The following is a 24925-nucleotide window of genomic DNA, read 5'->3' as shown; positions in this document are numbered from 1 at the left end:
GGAAAAGGGAGGGAGATGGCTCGACCGAACAGAGCAAAACAAGGTCTTACCTTTTTCATGAGTTTTTCCGACGATCCCGACGGCAGGCAAGGGTGTGCGAGCTACGGAAAGAAGGGGAAGGAAGAGAGGAAAGAGAAGAAGGGCTTACCTACGACTCCGGTGAGGTCTTCGGTGAGTATTTGAGATGAACACGATGAGGACATCCGCGACTTCGACGGAAAAATTCGAGAAAAATAAAAGAAGAAATCTGATGCTCGTCATGGCTAGCTTTAGAAGAGAGAAAGAGGATTTTATAGAGGTGATTTCCTACCCCTAATCGGACTCTATCGATCCGATTTTGCCGGAGATGGGAAGAAAGAAGACTCCGGCTAGGAGTCTTCCTCCTCCTCTGTTATTATTATTTTTTTTTTTAAAAAAAAAACTGGGTTATTACATATATAACCTCTACCTCATATAAAGTGAAACAACAGCAATAAAAAGTATGCAAGATCCTCGTCATTTCAGATTCAAATACAACAAAGGCATGGTTTCTATTGCACACCACTTCCTCCATTGTGGCTCTATATATGATGCTTGATACCTGAGTTATGGCCAGGCAGATCTTCCACCAAATAAAACCATTTGCTCACGGCCCCTGCACTTGATAGGTACTAAAGGGATTTTGCCTATGCTCACATATGCAGTACCATCATGCAGCCAATCTCAAAGAATATCCATCTAGGACTTCCATAAACCATCAGCCAGGCAACTTAAATTCCTGGTATTCGTCAGCACTTGACAGTATATATAAAATTGGTAATGATACTGTGAAAATTCTAGGAAATAAGTCATATACTTCTGTTTCAAATCTCAATCTACTCCACGAGCAACATATATAGCTTCGTCACAACACCAAATCAACGGCACATTTCAATAGAAGCCTGATCAGACATTCCCTGTCTCCCTGCACCAAGAAGCATTCTTCATTCAGCAAGGAGAAGGTCACTAGCACAATTGAAGCAACATCCGATACGTGTCTGACTTACCATAAAATGAAAGAGATGATAAGAATCACTTAGTTAATGAGACTTCAATCTCCACATATGCCCCATGGTTCCTTGGAGATTCTAGTAGATCCAGAAAAGAAACAGATGTCATGGTACTCTTTTCAGAATCCAGATGGCAATTACCGTAGGCCAGTATCCCGTGCAATGTGTAAGATAATAAGACTACATTTGGAATTGCCAAAAGCACATCTAAACAAAATGGAATACAACTGAAATCACTTAAAGGTCAAGGGATTTTCTCATACCAACAAACACTGCTGAAATTTTGAGTATCCAGATTTCTCCTCCACCTTATGGAAATTGGACATCATATCTATTAAAACATGATATCATAACATTTCAGGTAGCCTCTGCAGCCAGCAGGTGGCCTCAGCTGCAGCCACTCATGGTCAACCATAAAAACAGATAATCCTCAAATACAAAAAACAAAAACCAGATATGCTCGTAAGCCCATCTGCAACCAGTGGGAGGCTGGGAGCTAATTATAAAAGATATACTCCAAAGCATCCCTCTCCCACACACATATGCTCATCCATGGTAGAAATTGTTTCTGTTTTCTATGGCAGACAAGCTCAGTTCAAAGAAAACAACACCAAAGTACATACGCTCCATAAAATTGGAGGACCACTTCTGGTCAAGACTATTTTTGTGAGATAGCAATTCCCTTCCCATTCACAAAACATCTGAGTCTCTCCATCTCACCAATAGCTGATAACCATTCTGTAAGAATATCCATAGTCACATAATCAGGATTGCATCCTTCTTGTCTCATTCGATCCATCAACTCAAAGGCTTTATCTGACATATTACTGTCACAAAGACCCTTAAATATGGCATTATATGTTATAACATCAGGAGGTACACCTTTCTTTTGCATCTCATCCATAAGAGAAATTGCAATATCAATCTTCCTATCCTTGCAGAGAGAATCAATAAGACTGTTGTATATCACGGTGTTGGGGGGCACTCCAGCAGTATCCATGTTCTGAAAATTCTTCAAGGCCTCGTCAAGATTGCCAGCCTTGCAGTAACCATGGATCAGGGCACCGTAAGTGACCACGGAAGGCTTGCAGCCATCATCGACCATCTTGTTCAACAACTGATCCACGGCTGGAAAATCCCCAGCTTTGCATGAAGCGGCTATCAAGGTGTTGTAAGTGAAGACATCAGGTCGAAGTCCAGCCTCCTCCATTTCCTGGAGCATGTCGCATGCCTTATCTAGTTTCTTCTTCTTACAGAACCCACTTATCAAAATATTGTAGCTTTTTGTATCGAGTTGGAAGCCATTCTTTTTCATGGATGACACGATGGAGCATGCATCCTCCAACCTGCCAATCTGGCTCAATCCAGATATCAGCGTAAAATATATAACCGAATCTGGAGAATATCCCTCACCAACCATCTCATCAAACAAATCCATGGCCTTGCCCACATTGTTGGAATGGAGGAAAGCACTAATCAGAGTGCTATAAGTGACGGCATTGCCTCTAACATCAGCCCAAGTGTGACGTTTCTGTCGAAAGAAGTCCAGGGCACTGCCAAGCCTGCCATGCCTGCACATCCCAGATACAAGAGTGTTCAGCGTGACCACACTAGGAGGAACGCCTTCTCGCTCCATTCGAGCCACCAATTCGTGTGCCTCGTCCATCTTGCCGGCCTTGCAGAGCCCATCAATAAGGCTATTATACGTGACAGTATTGGCACTGCACCCATGTCGGATTCGCATCCGGTCAAGCAGTGCCAGAGCGTCATCGAGCCTGCCCACCTTGCAGAGCCCATCGATGATGGTGTTGAAGGTGACCGGATCGGGGCTCACCTCCGAGTCAGGCATTGTCATTACGTCGAGCATCTTCAGTGCCTCGTCGAGGCGGCGGGACTTGCACAGATGGTTGATAAGGATCCCAAAAGTCACAACATTGGGGCGAACACCCATGTCCTTCATCTCGGAGAAAAATAAATTCATCTTTTGGAATTCCCGGTCTCTTGCGAGACCGGCCAGGAGAGCATTGCATACAGGGGTCTCGATGGCACCGCCGGCGTTCTTCACAGCGTGAACAAAATCCCAAGCCCTGGCCGTGCCGCCGCCATAGCAGAGCTTGTTGACGAGTTCTGTGAATTGGAAGGCATCGGATCGAAAAATTCCCCTCTTGGCCATCTGGACAACGAAGTCGAGGGATTCGTCCTCCACCGGCTGGCTTCGTTTGGAGAGATTAAAGAATAATATCGAACAGGTGACGCGGTCCGGGGGCCAGGTGGAGTCGGGGCGAAGCATGTTGCGGAGTAGGGCCAAGGCTTCGGCTCGGTGGCCGGGGTCGCCGGAGCGGAGGAGGGAGCGGAGGAGGTCGTTGCAATGGGAGGTGCGGCGGAGGGAAGGGTCGAGGGAGCGGAAGGCGAGGAGGGCGTCGGAGGGCGTCTGGGCGGTTGCGAGGGACCGTAGGCGGTGATCCTCGCCGTGGTGGCCGCCGCCACCATCGCCGGCAGCCGCGGGGGGTGCGCTTGTGGCGGCGGTAGACACATGGCGGGAGGGCGAGGGGCGGCGCAGGAGCACCGTCAAAGACCGGTTCTTTATCAGTCTCCGCCCGGTCGACATGAGGTGAGCGAGGGAGGGGCTGGCGGCGGAGTGGAATAGCGCGCGCTCAGTTCGATCGACTTAAGAAAGGTCTGGTCGGTCTACCACCGAGACGGTGCCGCCCCTCGCGCTATTGGCGAGGGGTCCGTGGTTTAATCTTTAGGACGCGACCCTTTTCCAAGCATTTTCCGATACGATGGAGTGACGCATTTTCTATATAAAAAACAGTATTCGAGGAGGAATTCCAAGTTTCCATACGTGACGCTGGTTAGGCCACTGCTCGTAAGTCGTAACTATCCTTGAGGTGAATTACCTCTACCCTGCAGAACCAGCGTCCATAGCTATCGATCAGCAGCAACCAACCTGGATATTGGAATTTTGATGATCTGCTGCAACAATACTTGATGTTAGTGGAAGTAATGTGCCCAAACCATTGCTAGAAAAGCCGGCATACAGGTACAAATTTCTGTTGCACAAATCCTATTTGTTGCACCATCATTTGTTTCCTTTTATGAATGAAAACTTGTACTAATCGTGATTATGAAGAGCCACGAAGAGATGCCAGGGAATCGGAAGTTCTTGAATTTTCACTGACCTAGAATAATTAAAATCATTCGAATGGATGAAAAGAGATGCACATTCTATCAACGATTAAAGTTCACTAATGACTGTTTTTCACTTCTTGTCTGTACTCCAGAGTCTTGTTTGTGCTACCACCCACCTACATGCCCATATTGTTTGCACTGTTGGAGTAACGTACAAAACAATGCTTTAAAGGTTTCTTGGATGCAAGATGAAAAATGAAACGAAGGAGTAAGATGAAAAATGAAACGAAGGAGGGTTAGTGGAGTCGATGCCTTGGGTTGATAGCATGAACACAGTTGGGAGACTCTATCTGCTGATTAGTGTGTGTAAGCTTCACAAGTAATATACAAATATTATGTGCGGACTACGTTCTGATCATTTGTAAAAGCACACAAAAGCACCTTGGAAGTATCCCATTATCAGATACAATTATTGATGAAAATTAATACTGAAAGAAGCTGGAAGATCCCATCATCAGATGACGCTTGTTGGGGGATACCCACCGACCGATCGACCGATGGCCGGAGGAACCGACCGACCGACTTACGGTCGAAGGGACCGACCGACCGACTGCCGGAAAGACCGACCGACCAACGGTCGAGCGGACCGACCGACCGACCAACGGTCGAGCGGACCGACCGACCGATCGACGGCCGGACCGACCGACTGGCGGCCGGAGCGACCGACCGACCGACGCCATCACCGGCTAATTATCGGCTCACGACCGACTGAGGATATATCGGGCACACCTTTTCCGACCGACTGAACCCAGAGGTCTGATGGCCGACTCACGTAAGACTCCCCGACTAACGGAGGGGTCCGACGCCACTCAGCTGGCCACCGACTCAGGGTCGGTCGACTCCTCCTATCGCCGTACAGCCGCCAGACCTTGTCAGTTCTGACAGCAACATGCGGCGCGGCTATCTAGGGGCATTGTCAACCCTGGTGATTTGACAGCCCCACGGCGACGTGACGTTTTCACGGCGACTCTGACAGTCTACAGTGAGTTGACAGTTCCTCACTTGTCTGCGCCATTAATGATGGCGCCATGCCGTGCTCCACTATATAAACCAGGGAAGGCAACAGTGCGAGGGACTCTCCCCACTTCTCGACTTCGAAACCACAGGCTTGCTCCTCCCTCTCCCTCTCTCTCTCTCGATCGAGCTCTCTGTCTTCATTTCACTGTTGCCCAGTCACCTCTCTGACTTGACCGTCGGAGGGTCCCTGCCGGAGCCGCCTCCGGTCAGTGCGGACTTCTCTTTTTTGCAGGTGCACGCTCCCCGGCGATCGGACGACGAGGCGATTGGCCACAACAGATTGACGCGCCAGGAAGGGGGACAGCATGACAAAGACAAGAGCTCAACGATCGAGAATCACCGGATCGGCAAGGTGCTCTTCCCGCCGGGAAGAGGCCTCCCCGCCACCGCCGGCGGCGGAGCCCAGCTCTCCACACCCCGCGGTGACCACGGAGGCGCAGATCGTGCCCATCGTACGGTAGATGACCGTACTGACGGACGCAGTCAAGAGCCTCCAGCAACAACCGGCGGCCCGTCCGATGCCCTCCAGGAGCAGCCGCCGACGACCGCGCCGATCCCCGTCGCCTCCGCGCGAGCGCCCTCAACAGCGCTCCCACGGAGAAGAGGAGGAGCGGCCCTGGCGTGACGACCGACGGTCCCAGCAGCCCTCCCTTTCTCCGCTGGAACGGGCAAGGAAGGAGAAACGACCGCGCACGCCGTCGGCCTCCCTCTCGAAATCTTCCGGAGACTCCACTCCCGGGATCTCCCAGCATCGACGAGCGGACGACTACGAGCGTCGGTTCGAGGAAATCGACCGCCGACTCGCTCAGTTGCAGATGGACGGTCAGAAGTCTTCGAACGACGTCGACTTCCAGACCGCCCAACCTCTCTCCCGACTGATCCTCGACGAGTCAATTCCCAGTCGGTTCAAAATGCCGCACGTGGAGCCATACGATGGCTCCACCGACCCAGTCGACCACCTCGAGGGCTATAAAGCTCTCATGACGATTCAAGGGGCAACCGACGCTCTTTTTTGCATCGACTTCCCCGCTACGCTCCGCAAGGCTGCCAGGGCCTGGTACTCCGGACTCCGGTCGGGAAGTATCCACTCCTTCGGACAGCTCGAGCACTCGTTCGTGGCCCATTTCAGCACCAGCCGAAAGTCGCCGCGAACGTCGGACAGCCTTTTCTCCCTCAAGCAGGGGGAAAATGAGACGCTCCGACACTTCGTGGCACGATTCAACACGGCCACACTTGAGGTCCGGGACCTCAACGAAGACATGGCTGTCTCAGCCATGAAGCGGGGCCTGAGGGCATCCCGATTCACCTATTCTCTGGACAAGACCCTCCCCCGGACATACGCCGAGCTGCTGGAGCGCGCATACAAGTATATGCGTGCGGACGAAGGAGCGTCCGACCGACGCTTGGCCAAGCCCAGAGGCCCGAAAGAGAAGCGGAGGAAAGGTCGGGAGCCCGCCGAACCCAGCAGGCCCCCGACCGATAGTCGGGTCTCGCCACCCCGACGAATCCAAAAGTCACCCCGACAACAGACTCCGAGGCCGGCACGCCCCAGGTATGACTCCTACACTCCTCTCTCCGCTCCTCGTGCGCAGATCCTAATGGAGATCGAGGGGGAAGAATACCTGCGACGGCCTCCGCCTCTGAAGGCAAAAGGCCTCGACCGTCGGAAGTACTGTCGATTTCACCGAAGTCACGGCCACGACACCGAGCAGTGCATCCAGCTGAAGGATGAGATCGAAGCTCTCATCCGTCGAAGGTATCTCGGCAAATTTCGGAAGGGTCCGCCGACCCAACCAGTTGCCGATCGACGACCCCAGCCGACTAAAGAAGCGGCGAACAATCAGCCGACGGCCGGAGTCATCAACATGATCTCCAAGCGGCTGGGCCCGGGGATGCCTGCGGGAGGGGAGCCGACGAAAAAGCCACGCCCGGACGACGTAATCACCTTTACGGAGGACGACGTTCGGGGCATCCAAACTCCCCACGACGATGCTGTTGTTGTGTCGGCGACAATAGCAAATTATGATGTAAAACGAATTTTTATTGATAATAGAAGTTCGACAAATATTTTGTTTTACTCGACCTTCTCCCGAATGCAACTGTCAACTGACCGACTTAAGAGGTTCTCCATGCCCTTGATCGGCTTTGCCGGAGACGCCGTCACGACAGAGGGAGAAATCACCCTGCCCGTGACGGTGGCACCGAACCACGGCAAAGCACGGTCCACCTAACTTTCGCGGTCGTCCAAGTTCCTTCGGCTTACAACGCCATACTTGGACGACCCGGATTGAATGCCCTCAAGGCGATCGTCTCGACGTACCATCTTCTTGTTCGGTTCCCGACCAAAAACGAAATCAGGGAGATGCGCGGAGATCAACAGCTCGCCCGACGATGCTTCCAAATCTCCGCTCAAAACGACGAGTCGAAGGGCTCCCTGACAATCGACAAGCTGGACCAGCGGGAGGAGGAAGAGCGAGGTTCGCCGGCCGAGCAGCTCGAGGCGATCCCGATAGGAGAAAATCCCGACAGGAAAGTTTGGGTCGGGTCTCAATTGCCGACACCGAACGACGCCGACTGACGGAGCTGCTGACGGCCAATGCTGACATATTTGCTTGGTCGGCAGCAGATATGTCGGGCATTTCTCCAGAAACCATAACCCACCGACTCAACATCAACCCGACGATGAGGCCGGTGAGGCAGAAGAAAAGGTCCTTCACTCCAGAAAGACAGAGGGCCATCGACGAACAAGTGGACAAGCTACTCGAAGCAGGCTTCATCCGAGAATCCACGTATCCCGATTGGCTCGCCAATGTTGTCATGGTCAAAAAAGCCAACGGAAAGTGGAGGATCTGCATCGACTACACCGACCTCAACCGAGCCTGCCCAAAAGATAGCTTCCCGCTTTCCAAGATCGACCAGCTGGTGGATGCGACGTCCGGATTTCGACTGCTCAGCTTCATGGACGCCTTCGCCGGGTACAACCAGATCCGGATGGCGCCTGAAGACGAGGAGCACACCGCGTTCGTGACTCCCAAGGGCCTCTACTGTTATTGGGTGATGCCCTTCGGACTGAAGAACGCCGGCGCCACCTACCAGCGACTCGTCAATAAGGTCTTCAAAGACCAGATCGGCCGCAACATGGAGGTGTACGTGGACGACATGCTGGTGAAAAGCGCGCAGATCCCGGACCATGTTCAGGATCTCGAGGAGACCTTCCACACCCTTCGACGACACCGAATGAAGCTCAACCCGACCAAGTGCGCTTTTGGGGTGACCTCAGGGAAGTTCCTTGGATTCCTCGTTTCACAGAGGGGGATGGAGGCCAACCCTGAGAAGATAAAGGCAATCCTCTACATGCGTCATCCGAACACCAAGAAGGAGGTCCAACAGCTGAACGAAAAAATTGTCGCTCTTAGCCGATTCATTTCTCGATCAGCTGAAAGGTACCTCCCGTTTTTCAAAACTTTGCGTCACGCAATTGGGTTTTCTTGGTCGGATGAGTGCCAACAGGCCTTCGAAGACCTGAAGAGGTACTTGGCTTCCCCACCGCTGCTCGTAAAGCCGCAGGTCGGGGAAACCCTGTATCTCTACTTGGCCACATCTTCTGAGGCGATCAGTTCGGTGCTCATCCGAGAAAATGAGTGTCGAACCCATCAGCCTATCTACTACACCAGCAAGGTGCTCCACGGCGCAGAGGCCAGATACTCGGAGACGGAAAAGATGATTTTCGCCCTGACCGTCTCCGCGCAACGACTCCGTCCATACTTCCAGGCCCATGCCATAGTGGTGCTCACCAACCAGCCCCTGAGGGCGATATTGCGCCGACCCGACACATCTGGACGACTCGCGAAGTGGGCGATGAAGCTCAGTGAGTTCGACATTCAGTATCGACCAAGGCCTGCCCTGAAAGCTCAGGTCTTGGACGACTTCATCGCCGAATGCCCGACAACCGACCAAGGGTCGGGAGCTGAAGACCCAGGACGAGATGCGGTCTCTGAGCCAGACCCGATCTCCACCTTGGTACTCCACATCGACGGAGCCTCAAATGCTCAGGGAAGCGGGGCCGGGCTCCTGCTCACGAATTCGGAGGGGGTGGTCACCGAGTACGCCCTCCGATTCGACTTCAAGGCCTCCAACAATCAAGCCGAATACGAGGCACTCCTCACCGGCTTGAGGATGGCAAGGGAGCTGGGCGTCGACAGCCTCCGGGCATTCTCCGACTCTCAGCTGATCGTAGGGCAGGTCAAGGGCGAATTCGAGGTGCGAGATCCGACCATGGTCAAGTACCTTCAGAAAGTGAAGGACCTCGTGGCACGCCTCAAGTATTTTGAAATTTCCCACATCCCTAGGTCGAAGAACGCCCGTGCCGACGCACTCTCCAGACTGGGACTTCGGCCTTCGACTCCTTGGGTCGGACGTTCGTGGAGAACCTCGAGCAGCCGAGCATCGATCGGGTCGAAGGAGTACAGCAGCTAACATCCAAACCAAGTTGGATGGACCCGATGTCCGGTATCTGACCGACGGGATCAGTCCCGAAGATCCCACGGAGGCCAAGCGACTCCGATGGTCGGCTTCACAATATGTCATCATGGATGGCCGACTCTACAAGAGGTCGTTCTCCCTTCCCCTGCTTAGGTGTTTGGGACCGACCGACGCCGACTACGCTCTCCGAGAGGTTCACGAAGGAATTTGCGAGAATCACTTGGGAGGCAAGTCCCTGGCCTACAAAGTCCTGCGACAAGGTTATTACTGGCCTACCATGAAGAGGGATGCAGCCGAGTTGGTCTGGAGGTGCGAGCCATGTCAAAAGTATGCCAATGTTCAACACCAACCGGCCAACCAAATTGCCCCTATTGTCACTCCGTGGCCCTTCGCCCAGTGGGGGGTCGACATTCTCGGTCCTTTTCCACCAGCGTCGGGCCAGAGGAAGTTCATCGTTGTCGCCATCGACTACTTCACCAAGTGGGTGGAGGCCGAACCATTGGCGCAGATCATCGAGCGGAAGATGGAGGACTTTATCCAGAAATCCATCATCTTCAGGTTCGGATTGCCGCACACCATCATCACCGACAACGGACGGCAATTCGACAACCAGGACTTCAGAGACTTCTGCGCCAGGTTCCACATCAGGCACCGACTGACTTCGGTCGGGCACCCCCATCCAACGGCGAGGTCGAGGTGACCAACCGAACCTTGCTCCACGGACTCAAGACCCGACTAAACGAAGCCAAAGGTCTCTGGGTCGATGAGCTGGGCTCCGTTCTGTGGGCTTACCGAACGATCCCCCGCGTTCCGACCGGGGAGTCGCCTTTCAGTTTGGCCTATGGAACGGAGGCCATGATCCCGCTCGAGATTGGCCTGCCATCTTCAAGGATCGAGCGGTATCAAGAGCCGGACAACTCCGAGAGTCGGAGGCCGACCTAGACCTCCTCCCGAACTGCGGGACGAGGCCCAAATTCGCATGGCTTCGTACCGACAGAGGGTCGCTCGGTATTACAACGTCAAGGTCAGACCGAAGCTCTTCAGGACTGGCGACTTGGTCTTAAGGAAGGCAGAAGTATCGAAGCCCCTGGACCAAGGGAAGTTGGCTCCAAAATGGGAAGGGCCCTACAAGGTAGCAGACACCTACGGTCCGAGAGCCTACCGACTGGAGACCCTTGAGGAGAAACCCATTCCCCGAACTTGGAATGCCGACAACTTGAAGCTGTATTACCAATGAACTTTGTAATTCGATAGTCGGAATACAAATTCAGTTTGAAAGTTCGGAGTTTTAACTCTTCGACTAATGATCGGTGCTCATCAAGGTCAAGCCCCGACATGCCGATGTGGACTTAGTGTCCTCCTGGAACCAACGGTCTTATCGTCGGTGATCCATCAAACTCTTGCGAGGACCGACTCATCTACATGGTCGGGAGTTGACACTCCCTCTACGGTCGAACTTTCGGGCCAAACCATCGGCTGACAAGCCGATCGGGCCCCGACCAAAGAGAGGCGAAAAGCCTACGCGACTGACGTCGCGACTTCCGACCAGGCTACGCCGGTCGAGGGATATTCGGCTTACCACCGTCTATCGCACAACGCGACCTTAGTCGCATCCACGACTTGCCGACCGACCTACGACCGGCTGGACGATATTCGGCTTACTACCGTATATCGGAAGATACAGAACGAATACCCGACGCAAGAGCATGGGGATCCGACTTATTGTCGTTCCCCCGACACTGCGTCGGACGACATTCGACTGAACGCGTCCATGGAAGCCCGACTACCGAACCTTTGCCAGGTTCGGTCGGCTCCCGACTCAATAAGATGCGCCCGACTGACGAGCTCGACTATCAGAAGCCGACCCAAAGTCGGGACTTACCCCTCCTTCGTAGCGGCACGAGTTGCCGAACGTCCTACCGACTTATGTGAGTTAGCGACTTACACAAGTTAATGACTCACTAAGGCATTCAACTATACATTTGAAGAAGGAGACAAAGGGAAAGCAGAAGAAATTTTCATTCAAAATTTTCATTCAAAATGTACAAAGTCGGGTCGAAGCCCGATTACATATATTTCAAAAAACAGAAAAAGCAAAGAAAAATCGGTATGGCCCGATCACCCATCTGAGTCGATCTCCTCGACCGACGGGAGATCGGGGATGACTGGTGTGTCGGCCACGAGCGGAGCCGGGTCGACGGCGGAAGTTGGTCCTTCGGTCGGCGGGGGACTGGCAGTCGGCGCCGCTTCCTCCGGGATGACTTCCTCCGCAGCAACTACACCTCCCGACGGCTGGTCGGCCATCTCCTCGGTGGCTTCCTCCTCGGCCCCCGGTGGGACGATGCTGCTAAGGTCAAGCTCCGGATACAAGGCTCGGACTGCCTCCCGACCGTCCTCGTACCCCACCCGGTACGAGGCGAAACCCGACTCGAGCATCTCCTCCCGATATTGGTCGGAGACCCGAAAGTCTTCAACCGCCCGATCGGCCGACTCCCTCGCCGACCTTGCCTCTTCCTCCGCCCGGCCGAGCGACTCCTTCGCCGACTCCGCCTCCGCCTTTGCTATGTCGGCGTCGGCTTGGGCGATCGAAAGCTCCTCCTCGGCCTTGGCGAGCTTCTCCAGGCTCACCCGAAGCTGCTCGCGCTCGCCTTGGAGTTCGGCGGTGGCGCCGTCCCGTTCGTGCCGAAGACGACGCACGGCCCGACCCTTATGTCTGGCCTCCTTCTTGGCCGACCTAAGCTCGGACCCAAGCCGGGAGACCTCGTCTACTAACTTGGCCTTCCGGTCGGCCGATTGCTGAAGATGGTCGACCAACATTGCCTTCTCGGCTTCGGCCGCCGCCGACCTCTCCTTATAAGCGGCCCGGACATTACCGAACCTCCGGTACCCGACCTCCAGTTCCGACATTGTATAGATCAGCTGCCGATTGCAAATGCTTCATCAGGATCACATAACGAGAAAAATTCTAAGGAAAAGAGAAGGTGATGCGAAGCTTACCTCGACCATAGTCGGGTAGAACTTGGATAGCATCTCGGTTACCTGCCGAGATCTCAGCGACTCCACGTCAGCCGGAAGAAGGATCCCCTGGCACAACCTCCTCGCCAGGTTGTGGTCGGCCAACGCCGACGCCCCTTCGGGGAACTGTGCGCTGGGTGGCACAGAGCGACTCCCCGACCTTGTCTCGTCCGCGGGGTCCACCGGGGCTTTCCCTCGATCGGTCGCCCCGACCGATGGAACCGGCAGCGAGGGGATGCTCGAAGTAGAACCAGCACCCCCCGCTGCGGCCACAGACGCCGTCGGATGATGTTCGGTTTCCCGAACTACATCCGGCTCCACCGCCTCCGGTGATGCCGCTGACGTTCCTTCGGCCGCTTCACCCATCGGCCTCTCCTCCGAACGCGTCGTCGGAGCCGCGAGCGCGATGATGGGCTCGGATTGATCGGTCACCGACGCTTCGATGATCGGCGCCGCTGGAGCAGGCTTCTTCGGCGGACGCGAAGGTCCGGCCCCCGATGCTGGCCTCTTCCTTGTCGCGAATTGCCGAATCTCCGCATCTGTCGGCCGCATTCTTGGAGGTGTCCCTGCAATACCGACAAAGGTGTTAACTAAAGAACCAAACTAAGGGTCGGATGAAAAGGAGACCGAGAAATCGGACGATACCTAGTCGGGGGACCAAGCTTAAGCCGGCGTCATAGAGAGCTTGTTCGGTAACAAGCTCCCTCTGCTTCGGGACCGACATATCTTTCAGTCGGTGAAAGTCCTCCCGGTCGTCCGCTTCCACCCGACTGTTATCATTGGCTTCGGTTCGGGGCACGCCCCAGTGAGAAGGAAAGCCCCAAGAAGATGGAGAAGAAACAAAGAAGAATTGGTTCTTCCACCCATGAATGGACGATGGAAGATCGGTGATGAAGGAATGGCCCTTCCGGGGGTTGAAGAGCCACCACCCTCGGGCTTTAGGGTGGGGACGGAGCACAAAGAAGGCCCGAAAGAGAGAAATGCGAGGGTTGGTCGGCAAGAGCTGACACAAAAACGCAAAACTGATTATGAGACGGACAGAGTTCGGCGCTAGTTGCGCCGGACAAAGTCCGTAATAGTTCAGAAGATTCCGGACGAACTCCGGAATCGGGAGCCGAAGACCCGTGCGAAGGTCCTCGACGTACAGCGCCAGCTGACCAGGCGGAGGGCTGTTAACCCGACCGCCGGCCCCTGGGGCGGACAGTTGAAACTGCTCCGGGATGCAATATTGCTCCCGAAGCCGATCAACATTCGGCCCCGAAAGCGAGGAAACCTCATCTTCCGGAGTCGACTGGGAGTCGTCGGTTGGGTTCCCCGACCGAGCTCCCTGAGTCGGATTCCTGGCCATTGTACCGGAACCGAATGAGAAAGGAACGGAGAAGAAGAAGAAGATAAGGAGGACGGAAGAGAGACCACGAACCGGAGGAGCTCTTCTGGAAGCAAGAAAGCTCTGCCCGCGACGACTGAGAAATCGCCCGGACAGAGTTTCGGCAGCAAAATGGCAATGGTGGGGTCTTGGGTCCGAGAGGTCCTATATATATAGGCTCGTCCGACGGCCAAGATGACTCCGCGCCGACCGAAACTCCATGGATGCGCGACATGCGGCGGCCTCCGGGTGGCTGAGGATTCGACGCGCCCCATCCCGGGACGGCCGCACCGCCCGTATTAAATACGGGGGGCGCCGGCCAACCACCTTCGACACGCGGCACGCGGGGATGCCGTTTCGCATTTATGCGCCCGCGTCGATTCGCGTTCCCGATGGGACGCCTGCCAGCGCCCCACGCTCCCACGATCGGCGTCGGATATTCGGTCGTCTGACACCATATCGTCCGGCACCCGATCTCCTGACACCGACGTAACGTCTGACGACGACAAGACGCGACGTCTGACATCAGACGCGACGTCTGACACCTAACGCCGACGTGACATCTGACACCGACTAGACGCCCAAATCGCTCGGCATTTATGGGGCGCCTGACATCGGATCAACCGGCGGTACGGTCGGACCTGTGCATGCGACAAATCCACTCCTAGTCGCCCAGGATTGCTGCCCGAGTGAAAGCATCGGCCAGCTCACCATCCGACTCAGGAGTGGAGGGGGGCAACTGTTGGGGGATACCCACCGACCGATCGACCGATGGCCGGAGGAACTGACCGACCGACTTACGGTCGAAGGGACCGACCGACCGACTACCGGAAGGACCGACCGACCGACTGTCGGAAGGACCGATCGACCGACCAACGGTCGAGCGGACCGACCGACCGATCGACGGCCGGACCGACCGACTGGCGGCCGGAGCGACCGACCGACGGATGCCATCACCGGCTAATTATCGACTCACGACCGACTGAGGATATGTCGGGCACACCTTCCCCGACCGACTGAACCCAGAGGTCTGATGGCCGACTCACGTAAGACTCCCCGACTAACGGAGGGGTCCGACGCCACTCAGCTGGCCACCGACTCAGGGTCGGTCGACTCCTCCTATCGCCGTACAGCCGCCAGACCTTGTCAGTTCTGACAGCAACATGCGGCGCGGCTATCTAGGGGCATTGTCAACCCTGGTGATTTGACAGCCCCACGGCGACGTGACGTTTTCACGGCGACTCTGACAGTCTACAGTGAGTTGACAGTTCCTCACTTGTCTGCGCCATTAATGATGGCGCCATGCCGTGCTCCACTATATAAACCAGGGAAGGCAACAGTGCGAGGGATCTCTCCCCACTTCTCGACTTCGAAACCACAGGCTTGCTCCTCCCTCTCCCTCTCTCTCTCTCGATCGAGCTCTCTGTCTTCATTTCACTGTTGCTCTCTGACTTGACCGTCGGAGGGTCCCCGCCGGAGCCGCCTCCGGTCAGTGCGGACTTCTCTTTTTTGCAGGTGCACGCTCCCCGGCGATCGAACGACGAGGCGATTGGCCGCAACAACGCTATCTTCAAAAATCAGTCAGGCAGAGACAAGTAATCGAGATGATTATCAAAACAAACATGTTTGTCTAAAAGCAAATTGGTCATTAATTATTATTCTTTTAAAGCAACTATCAACATAGTTAAAAAGCCACCATTGATTTCCATCTGAGGAACTTATGTTGGATTTCAGAAGTATCAAATAAGGTACCATACTAATGTTTATAGCACTGCTATATGTCACCAACACGCAATGATTGTCAAGTAATACACGATTCTCATAGATGATGAAAAAAAAATATCCGGAATCAGATTGTAATTAGAAAATTATTTGTATTAATTTTCATTTTTTTTATGGTTTGAACTAGTCCGGTAAAGCTCCGTGCTGGGACAAGTTTAAACCCCATGCAAGGGAACATTGCATCGAAATCCAAATAAATTGCTATTATCACAATTCAGATTAAATATTTGTTGGGGAACTAGTCTCGCCATGCTGGTCGCCGGGACTAATTTAAACTTGAACTGAAAAGATATTGCGTTGAAGTCCTTACATATTGACGTTGTTACATTTAAGCATCTTGAATTTTTATATATGTTCCGTTTGATTGCAGGGACTGGTTGTTATATGTTCCGTTTGATTGCAGGGACTGGTTGAAACCTGACATAAGAGAATATTACATAGAAGTACTTACAAGTTATAGATACTACAGTTAAGTACCTCAAGTTTGTCCATAAAATCCTCTCTTCCCTCCCAAAAGCCAGTAAGCCACCCCTGCCCGGGTTCTCAAGCCCTAGCCGAGCTCTTCCTTTCCTTCCTCCCTCCAGCCTCCAGCGCCGGCGCATCTCCTCTGCCACTCGCTGCCTCCAGTCCATTCTCATCCGTCGTCTGCTCCTCTGCTGCTCCCAGCAGGAGGCCGTCCATGGCGGAGGAGAAGAACAGTTCTTCGAAGCCGAAGGTAAATATCTTCTTAACTCTTCCTCGTGCTTTCTTTTCCCCAATCCGTCGTTCATCACGTCTTTGTTCCTCCAATTCCTGAGTCAGGAGACGTACCCTCTATTCTCCTTCTCGAATCCCAACCAGCAGGGCCTAGGGTTTGGGCTCTTTGGTTCTCCAGAGAAGCCTCTTCCTCCCCCTCCTCCTTGCGTTGAAGTGCTCCTCTCTGAGGTAATTCCGATCCTGCTTTTCTTCGCCATTTGGTTTTTCCGCTATCGATGAGTATTTTTTTTTGTTCATAAAAGCAGTTCTTTATTTTCCAATTCCCGTGAATCGTGTCCTGCTCGCAGGAATCATCGACAGTGAAATCAAATGTAGAGCCCATTGTTATTAACGATGAGCTCACCCTTCTTAAGGTATCTGATTTATTTATGAATTCGAAGAGAGAAAAAAAAAAAAAGGAGCTCTGTAGCTTAGCATTTTTTGGGTTTTCATTTTTAGGGAAGAGTAAGTACTTTCGATGTTTTTGGGGTGGCCAATTCGGATTTGGTCGCAGGAAAATACGAAGGTGAAATCTTTTTTTTTTAATTTGCTGCTTTCTTCTTGTTTACTAATAACTTTTGGTCTTTAGCACATTAATTTAAGCATATATTTACATTTTTTTTAATTGTTTACGAGGTTAGGAGGATTGAAACTGTGGGAAGGGTCAGTTGATCTGGTCAAGACCCTCCGTTCTGAGGTCCGAGAAGGTCGGTTAATGCTTGAGGGAAAGCGAGTATTAGAGGTGCGCTGCTTGGTCTCAGGTGATATTTTGTGCTCTTAGGTCATGTGAAACTTCATGGGAAATGGTTTTGAAGTGGATTTTTTTTGCATTGTACTTGGATAATTAGCAATTAGGTTCTCTAGTTTTCATGATAAGGCATGAGCATGGAATGAAATTTTCTTCCCAACTGCTTCATGTCGGAAAAGTTACCATTACCATATTGCCATGAACTCTAGTTAACGGACTAAAGTGTTGTATAAGAATGGAATTGTGTGGATTTGAACTCTGAAGTCAATGTCAAGCTTCTATATTCGGTGATAGAGCATAGATTTGAGCATATGTAGCAGTATCTGTATGATCATATTGCCAGATAAATTTAGTGGGGAAAAGGAGCATGAGACAAATTAATTTAAACATGTTTATAGAAAATATTTATTTTGCCAATACCGCATGTACAAAAACTTACAAGTTTCTGGGAGCTTGTATAAGTTTTCATTAAGTTATCTTATTGAGCAAGATGTAAATATTATGAAGTAACAGCTTGTATATCTTTACTGGCAATGATATGCATGTATGGATGATCATGACATCAGTGCTTATACTGTATCATGATGCTATGGTTTTAGTGTTCTACAAATATTGTGCAATTAGTTTTCAGATATTGGAAATCAGGTAAAGGAACAGGGCGGTTATAATTGGAAAAAACTGAATATCAAGGTAGCCAGGTAGGAGATTTGGTGATAGCTTCCTTATGTAATGGATGAATTTTTCTTGGCTTCAGCAGGTGGGGGAAGTCAGCGTCTGCATAGTTCCAAGCATGCGACAGTAGTTTAAGTGTGCTTCGAAGTTCCAATTGCAAGAAAAACTTTGTAGAACTTTTTTTTTCCAATTACGAGCTAAAGTTGCTTAAATGAAAATCGATTTTTACGTGTAGGATGGAGGATGCTCATGTTGTTTTTTCTTATTGAAAGTATTTCATGAACAAGGCCTTGCTCGCCTTTTTTTTTAATCAATATGTCTTGTTTTTGGATTGATCCATATGTTTTGTTTTTAATGAGTGCTAGAATAATAAGTTTCCTGTCATGTTCCATTCTGCATATCAAAATAGTGATGACCCTCTTATATTGTCATCAGATGTCGATAGCCATCTCTGAAGTTGCTCTGATTGCTACTGACAACTTTTCTGTCTTATTTTCAGCTTGGATGTGGTCACGGTCTTCCTGGGATCTTTACATGTCTTGAGGTATGATCTCTACTGTTTCTGATTGGTTTACTATTGGGATTTATTTGCAATTTTTTGATCCATGTATTCCTTTATTCATCAGGGTGCAGCTGTTATACATTTCCAAGACTTTAATGCTGAGGTCCTCAAGCATCTGACAATACCAAACGTAAAAGTCAACCTCATGAAAAAATTTTCTCAGCAACATTTGCTGATTACAAACAAGACAGATGTGGGTACCCCTGATGTACGCTTTTTTGCTGGCGACTGGAGTGAAATCCACCAGCTGCTGCAGTGTGGATTAAATATGAACCAGCAAAAAATAACAGATGATTCAGAGCAAAAGGGTTGTGATGGCTATGACATCATATTAATGGCGGAAACTGTGTATTCATTGTCCTCCCTCCATAGTCTTTATGGGCTTATCAAGAAGGCAAGTGCCCTTCAACATGAATTGTTGTTGTTTATCACTGGCATATAGTTCTCCCTTCGTTATAAGTTGGTAATCACTGAGATTAAGAGTATACTTTACAGTGTTTGCGGTGTCCTTCTGGAGTAATCTACATGGCAGGAAAAAAGCATTATTTTGGAGTAGGCGGGGGTACCAGACAATTTCTACATTTGGTCAAAGAAGATGGTGAGATATGCTCTTCAAAAACTGCATCTTGGATTGTATCAAAAAAGAACTGCATCTTGGAGAATATGTGTTAGTCCAACGTAAGCTTGAGCTAGCATGTGGATAGCCCATGAGTATATAAGCACCATTGGGGTCCTTAAGCTATCCGGTTTGGGACTATTCCTCAACAATATCATCGTTTATGCTCTCAGTCCTCTTTTTCCCCCTTTGCCCTGTGTTGAAAGCCTGCGTTGCTATACACTTAGAGAGAGATTTCACCATATTCACATTTAGATCGCATACACAACCGTGCATCCTACCAGGAAGCATTCATCATTACTCATGACTGCTACAGAGTTTTGTTCATTTAGAATGTAAATGTGCTTGATGCATCAACTCTCCTTAGGTTTATTATATGTATACTGTTGCATGTGGATTCATGCATATGTTTATATTTAGATCAATATCTATTCATTCTTCATGGCTCTATCAAGTTTAAATTTATTACTCGGGGCCACTTTCATCAGGCATCATGGAAGCTTGTTTGCTTGCTGAAGTTGCTGATGGTTCATCCAATGTACGGGAGGTGTGGAAGTTTACATTCAAGTAGACTCGTGCTTTTGGCATACTCAAGAGAAGCAAGCTTTCGGATAAGTATTTTTCTTCCAATGTATTCTTGTTTTTAGGTTAAGAGCCCGTTTGGTTGGGATGTGTCAAATTATGGAGTAAACTGAAGATTCATGGGAATCATTTTTGAACAAGATTCAGAGCAATCATATCATTGGGATTGCTTATGTTCAACGTGCCAGCTTTTAATGTGCAGTGAATGTGCAGCTGTCCCTCTAATGGTAAGTTATTTTAGACAATGCAAATTCCATGTTGCTTCCTTATGGAGTGGATATTTTCACACCACATAAAATTTTCCTGTTCTTGCCTATCAATGTTTTCTAAAATTTGTCCTCGGCTTTCTCATTTTCAATGAACTCCATATTCCAACTTTTATTATTGATTTCTTCAAAGAAGAAGGAATAAGTGGGCCACCTTGGTTTCTAATCCACATTATGGTAGTTTTAACCGTTTAGCTGATTGGCTTTCCAAGCTCTCCAAAGAGTTAAACCCGCCCCTTAACAAAAGGGATAAAAAGGGTTGGGCATGGATCCTCTGCTTCGCATGCAATGCACGCGAACCATCCATCGCATGATGGAAGCTGCATGCGGCTTGCATTGCACAACCAGTTGTACGTTCAAGCATGCACAGTGTGCACCGCACGATGCGGTGCACAGTAAAGGATTCGTGCTCAAAAAATGAAGGAGAGGAGGGAAGAGAGGTAAACTAAGATGCTGTTTGGTATATCATCGGTGATGTAATCACTGGGATAATATGAACATTGAAGTGATGTGCAAATACTAAGGTGGTATATAATCACTGTATTTGGTATATCACTGGAATAAAATTTTACTGTGTTTGATATATCACCAAATAATGATAGTGATAATATATAAAATATCATAAATAGTCTTATACATTAGTACATAATAATTATTTTATAATTTGATTGAATATTTTTCATTTATAACTCCTCATAAAAATATGTAGCAGTAGTAATAATAATAATATTTAGTTATTTATTTATTATTATAGGTATTTATTTTGATAAATCTATTAAAATGATATTATGATAATATTATATATTATCAGGCTTGATTAGGCTCAGCCAATTTTGACCATCAATATCAGGACTGTCCGTTAGAAATAATTTAGCCCATCAAAATAAATTAAGAAAAAAAAGTATAAAGAATTTAGCATGATCTATCCATACCAATTAACCATATCTATCTATATAAATAAAATAGGTATCTAATAAATAAATAAAAGATATTAATATCATTTAACTAAATCAATCAATAAAAATAAAAAATATATCTAGTAGATAGGCATCTATAGAAAAAGACGAGGAGGATTTTTATTTTCTTTCTAATTTACTGGCTAGAGATATTTTTGTTTCAAAATAATTTCAGTACATCACTAGTATCCGGTGATGTGCTATCACTTGGGATATGTGTGGTGATAATATCACTGTATTATGCAGTGATGCTATAATCGAATTTATCATTGGATCTTTCATTATTTGATGAAATTTTGTAATATCAAACAAAATGATCATATTACCTAATATCACTGGAGTGTTATGAAATATCATCTCCTACCAAACAGCATCTAAGCTGATAAAAATATGCATAATTTTCCACAGTACTCACGGCTTAAGATGGCAGACATGGATATTGTGTGTTACTTCGTGTAGTGATATGGAACCAATGTTTAACATGACCCCTTATTTTGTTTGATAAGGATCCTCCCTCACTATTCTAAAACTAATGTTTAAACAGTTGATTCCGGGACGTAAATCTCATTAAGTCCGACTACATTAGCATCATTTATCCAAGCATTCGGCATCCATCCAGATGAAACAAATGGCGCATAATGGAAACCAGGCAACAAAGGCCTGAGTTATAAGCATGCCAGAAATTGTTTATTTTTCTGAGCTCTAACAAAGCCGCCCAGGTTTATTACAATCTCCATAACATATTACTAATATTTGCTACTACCATAATCATCCGCTGAACTAGGAAGTGGATGCCATCGATGCTCCGTCGTCCAGTGGCAGCTGCAAGCGACATTTTTCATCGAGCAGAGGTGCCAAGGCACCCAGGAAGGCTGCATTCATGTAGGTGGTGGGCTCTGAATGTATAGATTCTGATCTAACGTCACCGAATGCATCACCGGAGTTAGGACCACCGACAATTGCTCCGACATGAATGTTGGCATTAGGGTTATCAGTGTTGAAATAATCGGCGAAGCCTTCGCCGCAGGCCACCTTTGCTGGATGATATTTGATGGATGGTATGGATGCACCTCGGTGGTGTATGCGTTTCGGGTACTTGGTGCCAAACCCCACCATGTATGAGTAGCCCAGTGGATTGTTGCCTAGTATGTAATCCACCTGAAAGAAGTTGCATTAAAAGTTTGTTAGATGAGAACTAATTCGATCCCCGAGAAGTACTGATTGACACCAAAACTATGATGTTTGCCTGTGATTTAGCAAATGCTCTGATTTGAGCATTTGTAAAATTAGCTGAGCTGCACTGGACTTCACCAATCCCAGCTGAATCTAAGGTGTTTGAGTAGTAAAACAGCACCATAACAGCACTCGTCACGTATTGCAAGTTAACAGTGTCGCGAGTGAACAGAAGCCCTCCTGGAGATGGCAAACAAATAATATGTTGCAAAATTACTATACTCAAGATCTAAAGTAAAGTGGCATTCTTGTGTAGCGTTCAAAGAAAAACATGGGTGATGTTTGGAATCTACTCTTGCTTAACAAGAAAGATTCAGTACCCGGTGTGGTTTGGATTCTCACAGCACCACTTCCCGGCATCAACGAACAAACAAATGCATCAGCATGGGTCTTGTATATAGCTAAATCTTTCTTCCCTGCCAGATATTCCTGAAAGAAGAATCACATTAGAAATTTTTGGACGGTTGTGTCATTTTGTGTAACACAGACCATCAATTAGAAATGTTATAGAAGGTTGTCTATGGATACTTTTGCTAGCAAAGCCTGTGCTCCGACGAATTTGTTGTCCCAGCTGAATTCAGGAACAACATCACTCCATTTCTGGTTATTTGATACATATGTCAGAAATTGGACATCTTTAGTTGCTTTGAACAGCCAAGTGGCACCCCATAGAAGCTCATCCTATACACAGAGTAAATGGGACTATAAAGATTACTTTTGAAAGGCAATATCATTATTAAGATTAATATGCACGGGCAATAGTGTTGGAACAAATTTTATAGCTAATCAATGAGAGTAGAATTCTTGCCTCATAGCTGGAGAAGGAGCAATAGAATGGACAAGAGGCTTGGTATGATCCTCTATACTTATCGGCAAATTCGAAAAGCTGATCAAAGCATCACCAATAAGCATACCATGCAAAAAGATAATTTTGTTCTTTTTCAAAATAATGGATTCTATGTACAAAAAGGAAATCAAGTCAGATAAATCCTCGCCAAATGGATCGAGGAAAAGGGTGTAACTACTGATATTTTCTTCACTCACTGCTTTTGCTTCCTCTAAAAGTTTTGTTGCATAGTCGGGGTCGACACTCTCGAATACCATGTAAGCAGAGGCGAGGGCTGCAGCAGCATCTGCAGCCACCTCTGTGCCTGGTGAACTTTCAGTGATCTTGAATAGATTACGAGGCGTGTCCATGTCTTCTGGACGCTCCCAGCACGAGTGGTCTGATCCATCACCTACCTGCCGATTGCCAAAAGACGCATTCGATCTTGTTTCTAAATGGTTGCAATGAATGTATATTTAGTTTTTGATGTTTCAGAGGCAAGAAGATCGACCTGAGTATAGAGTGTGGTTGGCGAAGTGTGAGCTTTTAGTATGAAGTCGGCTCCCCATCTGATCGCTGAGTGCAAGTAGTCGAGCTGGCCAGCTGCAGAAATCTGTGCCTTGTACTCGGTGGCAGCCCAGCTCAAGAGGGCGACGCTAAATGACATGGGCCAGCCAAACTTGATGTTGTCTCCAGCGTCATAGTAACCACCGCTTAGATCAACCTGTAGAGAGGATTAACAATTGGTCATATTTTGCCTTCTCAAAAGAAGTGTTCTACGGTATCTTATATATTTTTAAAATCATATTATTAGGTTTTGGAGTTCAAATCATTATAAGTTTACCAAATGGTTATATTTTATCTATTTCTAAACCTCTCTTTTGGAGAAATTATATCCTGCACTACATGATCATGCACCATGCCAATTTGATTGTCTCATTCATGTAGGCTCCTTTCATCATACCCTCGTCCTGGTGACATATTCCCTAGTCACCAATCCATGCTTCTAAGAACTAAATGTTGCAGTGTAAAACAAGGGAAAGAGATGAAAAATGAATGCAACATGAGCTGGTCCAGTAGGAAGGTAATGTTGGATTGTCTAAGGATGCATGGTATGCTACGAGCATTACATTGTCTATCTGGCCATCTGTCAGGGCTGAGTCCGCCCTCCATTCAACTCGCTGGTCAGCAGGCAGCTTTCCAGAGCGCTGCCCTTCAAAGAACAGAATGGCCTTCGCTAGAGCATCAGTGTAGTTGTAAGACCCATCGCAAAGGCCCCTGCCCTCACCATCCAAACCTACCGCACTCCCTATAGCTAAACCAAAAACCATTGCCCATAGGCATAGCACAGGAGCCAAACCATTCTCCTTCCAGGCCATTGCTTCTAGTTTCTAGCTACTACTTGCTATGATTTTTTTTCTTTTTTTTTTTTGTTTGAGGGAAACTACTTGCTATGATTTTAGTCTTACAAAAACCTGTATATATAGTGATCATAAAGTAAAAAAGTTTTGAGTGTTGAAGCTCTACCTATACCCAACATAACAGACTAAAAGTAAGATGATGGACTAGCCATACCTTGCACCCTCCGACCCATGCCACCTTTGCCTACTTCCTTCGACATAAGCAATGATCTCTTAGTTGGAGAAGGACTGAGCAACGTAGGCTTTTCAATTTCTCTGGGAAAAAAAGACCTTGGAATGGTGCAAGTTGAATAGTTGCTGACATAAAGAAAATAAAAGCTGTTATAAAAACTAAAAGGAGAAGAACAAGCTGTTAGGTAGTTTTGTGGCATGAACTTTTCGTGTATTAATTGCTGTGCTGAGGTTGTTAAGACGAGAGAGAGAGAG

General features: G+C 48.9%; 3 protein-coding genes across 3 annotated transcripts; 1 reads left to right on the top strand and 2 right to left on the bottom strand.

Moving 5' to 3' along the window:
• Positions 1-1213: 1213 nt before the first annotated feature.
• Positions 1214-3717, bottom strand: LOC140858420 (uncharacterized). Its single transcript, XM_073259003.1, has one exon. It carries the CDS (start codon positions 3634-3636, stop codon positions 1687-1689), a length of 1950 nt encoding a protein of 649 aa, XP_073115104.1. The 5' UTR covers positions 3637-3717; the 3' UTR covers positions 1214-1686.
• A 12667-nt stretch (positions 3718-16384) lies between these two features.
• On the top strand, positions 16385-20066 carry LOC105036900 (uncharacterized). Its single transcript, XM_073259002.1, has 9 exons — positions 16385-16597; positions 16684-16806; positions 16926-16991; positions 17077-17143; positions 17259-17359; positions 18537-18581; positions 18664-18993; positions 19095-19197; positions 19704-20066. The coding sequence occupies exons 1-9, from the start codon at positions 16562-16564 to the stop codon at positions 19784-19786; spliced, it is 954 nt and encodes a 317-aa protein (XP_073115103.1). The 5' UTR covers positions 16385-16561; the 3' UTR covers positions 19787-20066.
• A 1601-nt stretch (positions 20067-21667) lies between these two features.
• On the bottom strand, positions 21668-23760 carry LOC140858662 (endoglucanase-like). The gene is made up of 7 exons (XM_073259970.1): positions 23590-23760; positions 23297-23494; positions 23061-23138; positions 22781-22933; positions 22573-22681; positions 22266-22432; positions 21668-22177 (listed from the first exon to the last, which is right to left on the bottom strand). The coding sequence occupies exons 1-7, from the start codon at positions 23743-23745 to the stop codon at positions 21800-21802; spliced, it is 1239 nt and encodes a 412-aa protein (XP_073116071.1). The 5' UTR covers positions 23746-23760; the 3' UTR covers positions 21668-21799.
• Positions 23761-24925: the final 1165 nt, after the last annotated feature.

This window comes from Elaeis guineensis, chromosome 6 (assembly GCF_000442705.2).
Source record: "Elaeis guineensis isolate ETL-2024a chromosome 6, EG11, whole genome shotgun sequence".
Taxonomy (NCBI): Eukaryota; Viridiplantae; Streptophyta; class Magnoliopsida; order Arecales; family Arecaceae; genus Elaeis; species Elaeis guineensis.
The sequence above is the reverse complement of the archived record's forward strand: the minus strand, read 5'-3'. Positions and strand labels throughout refer to the sequence as shown.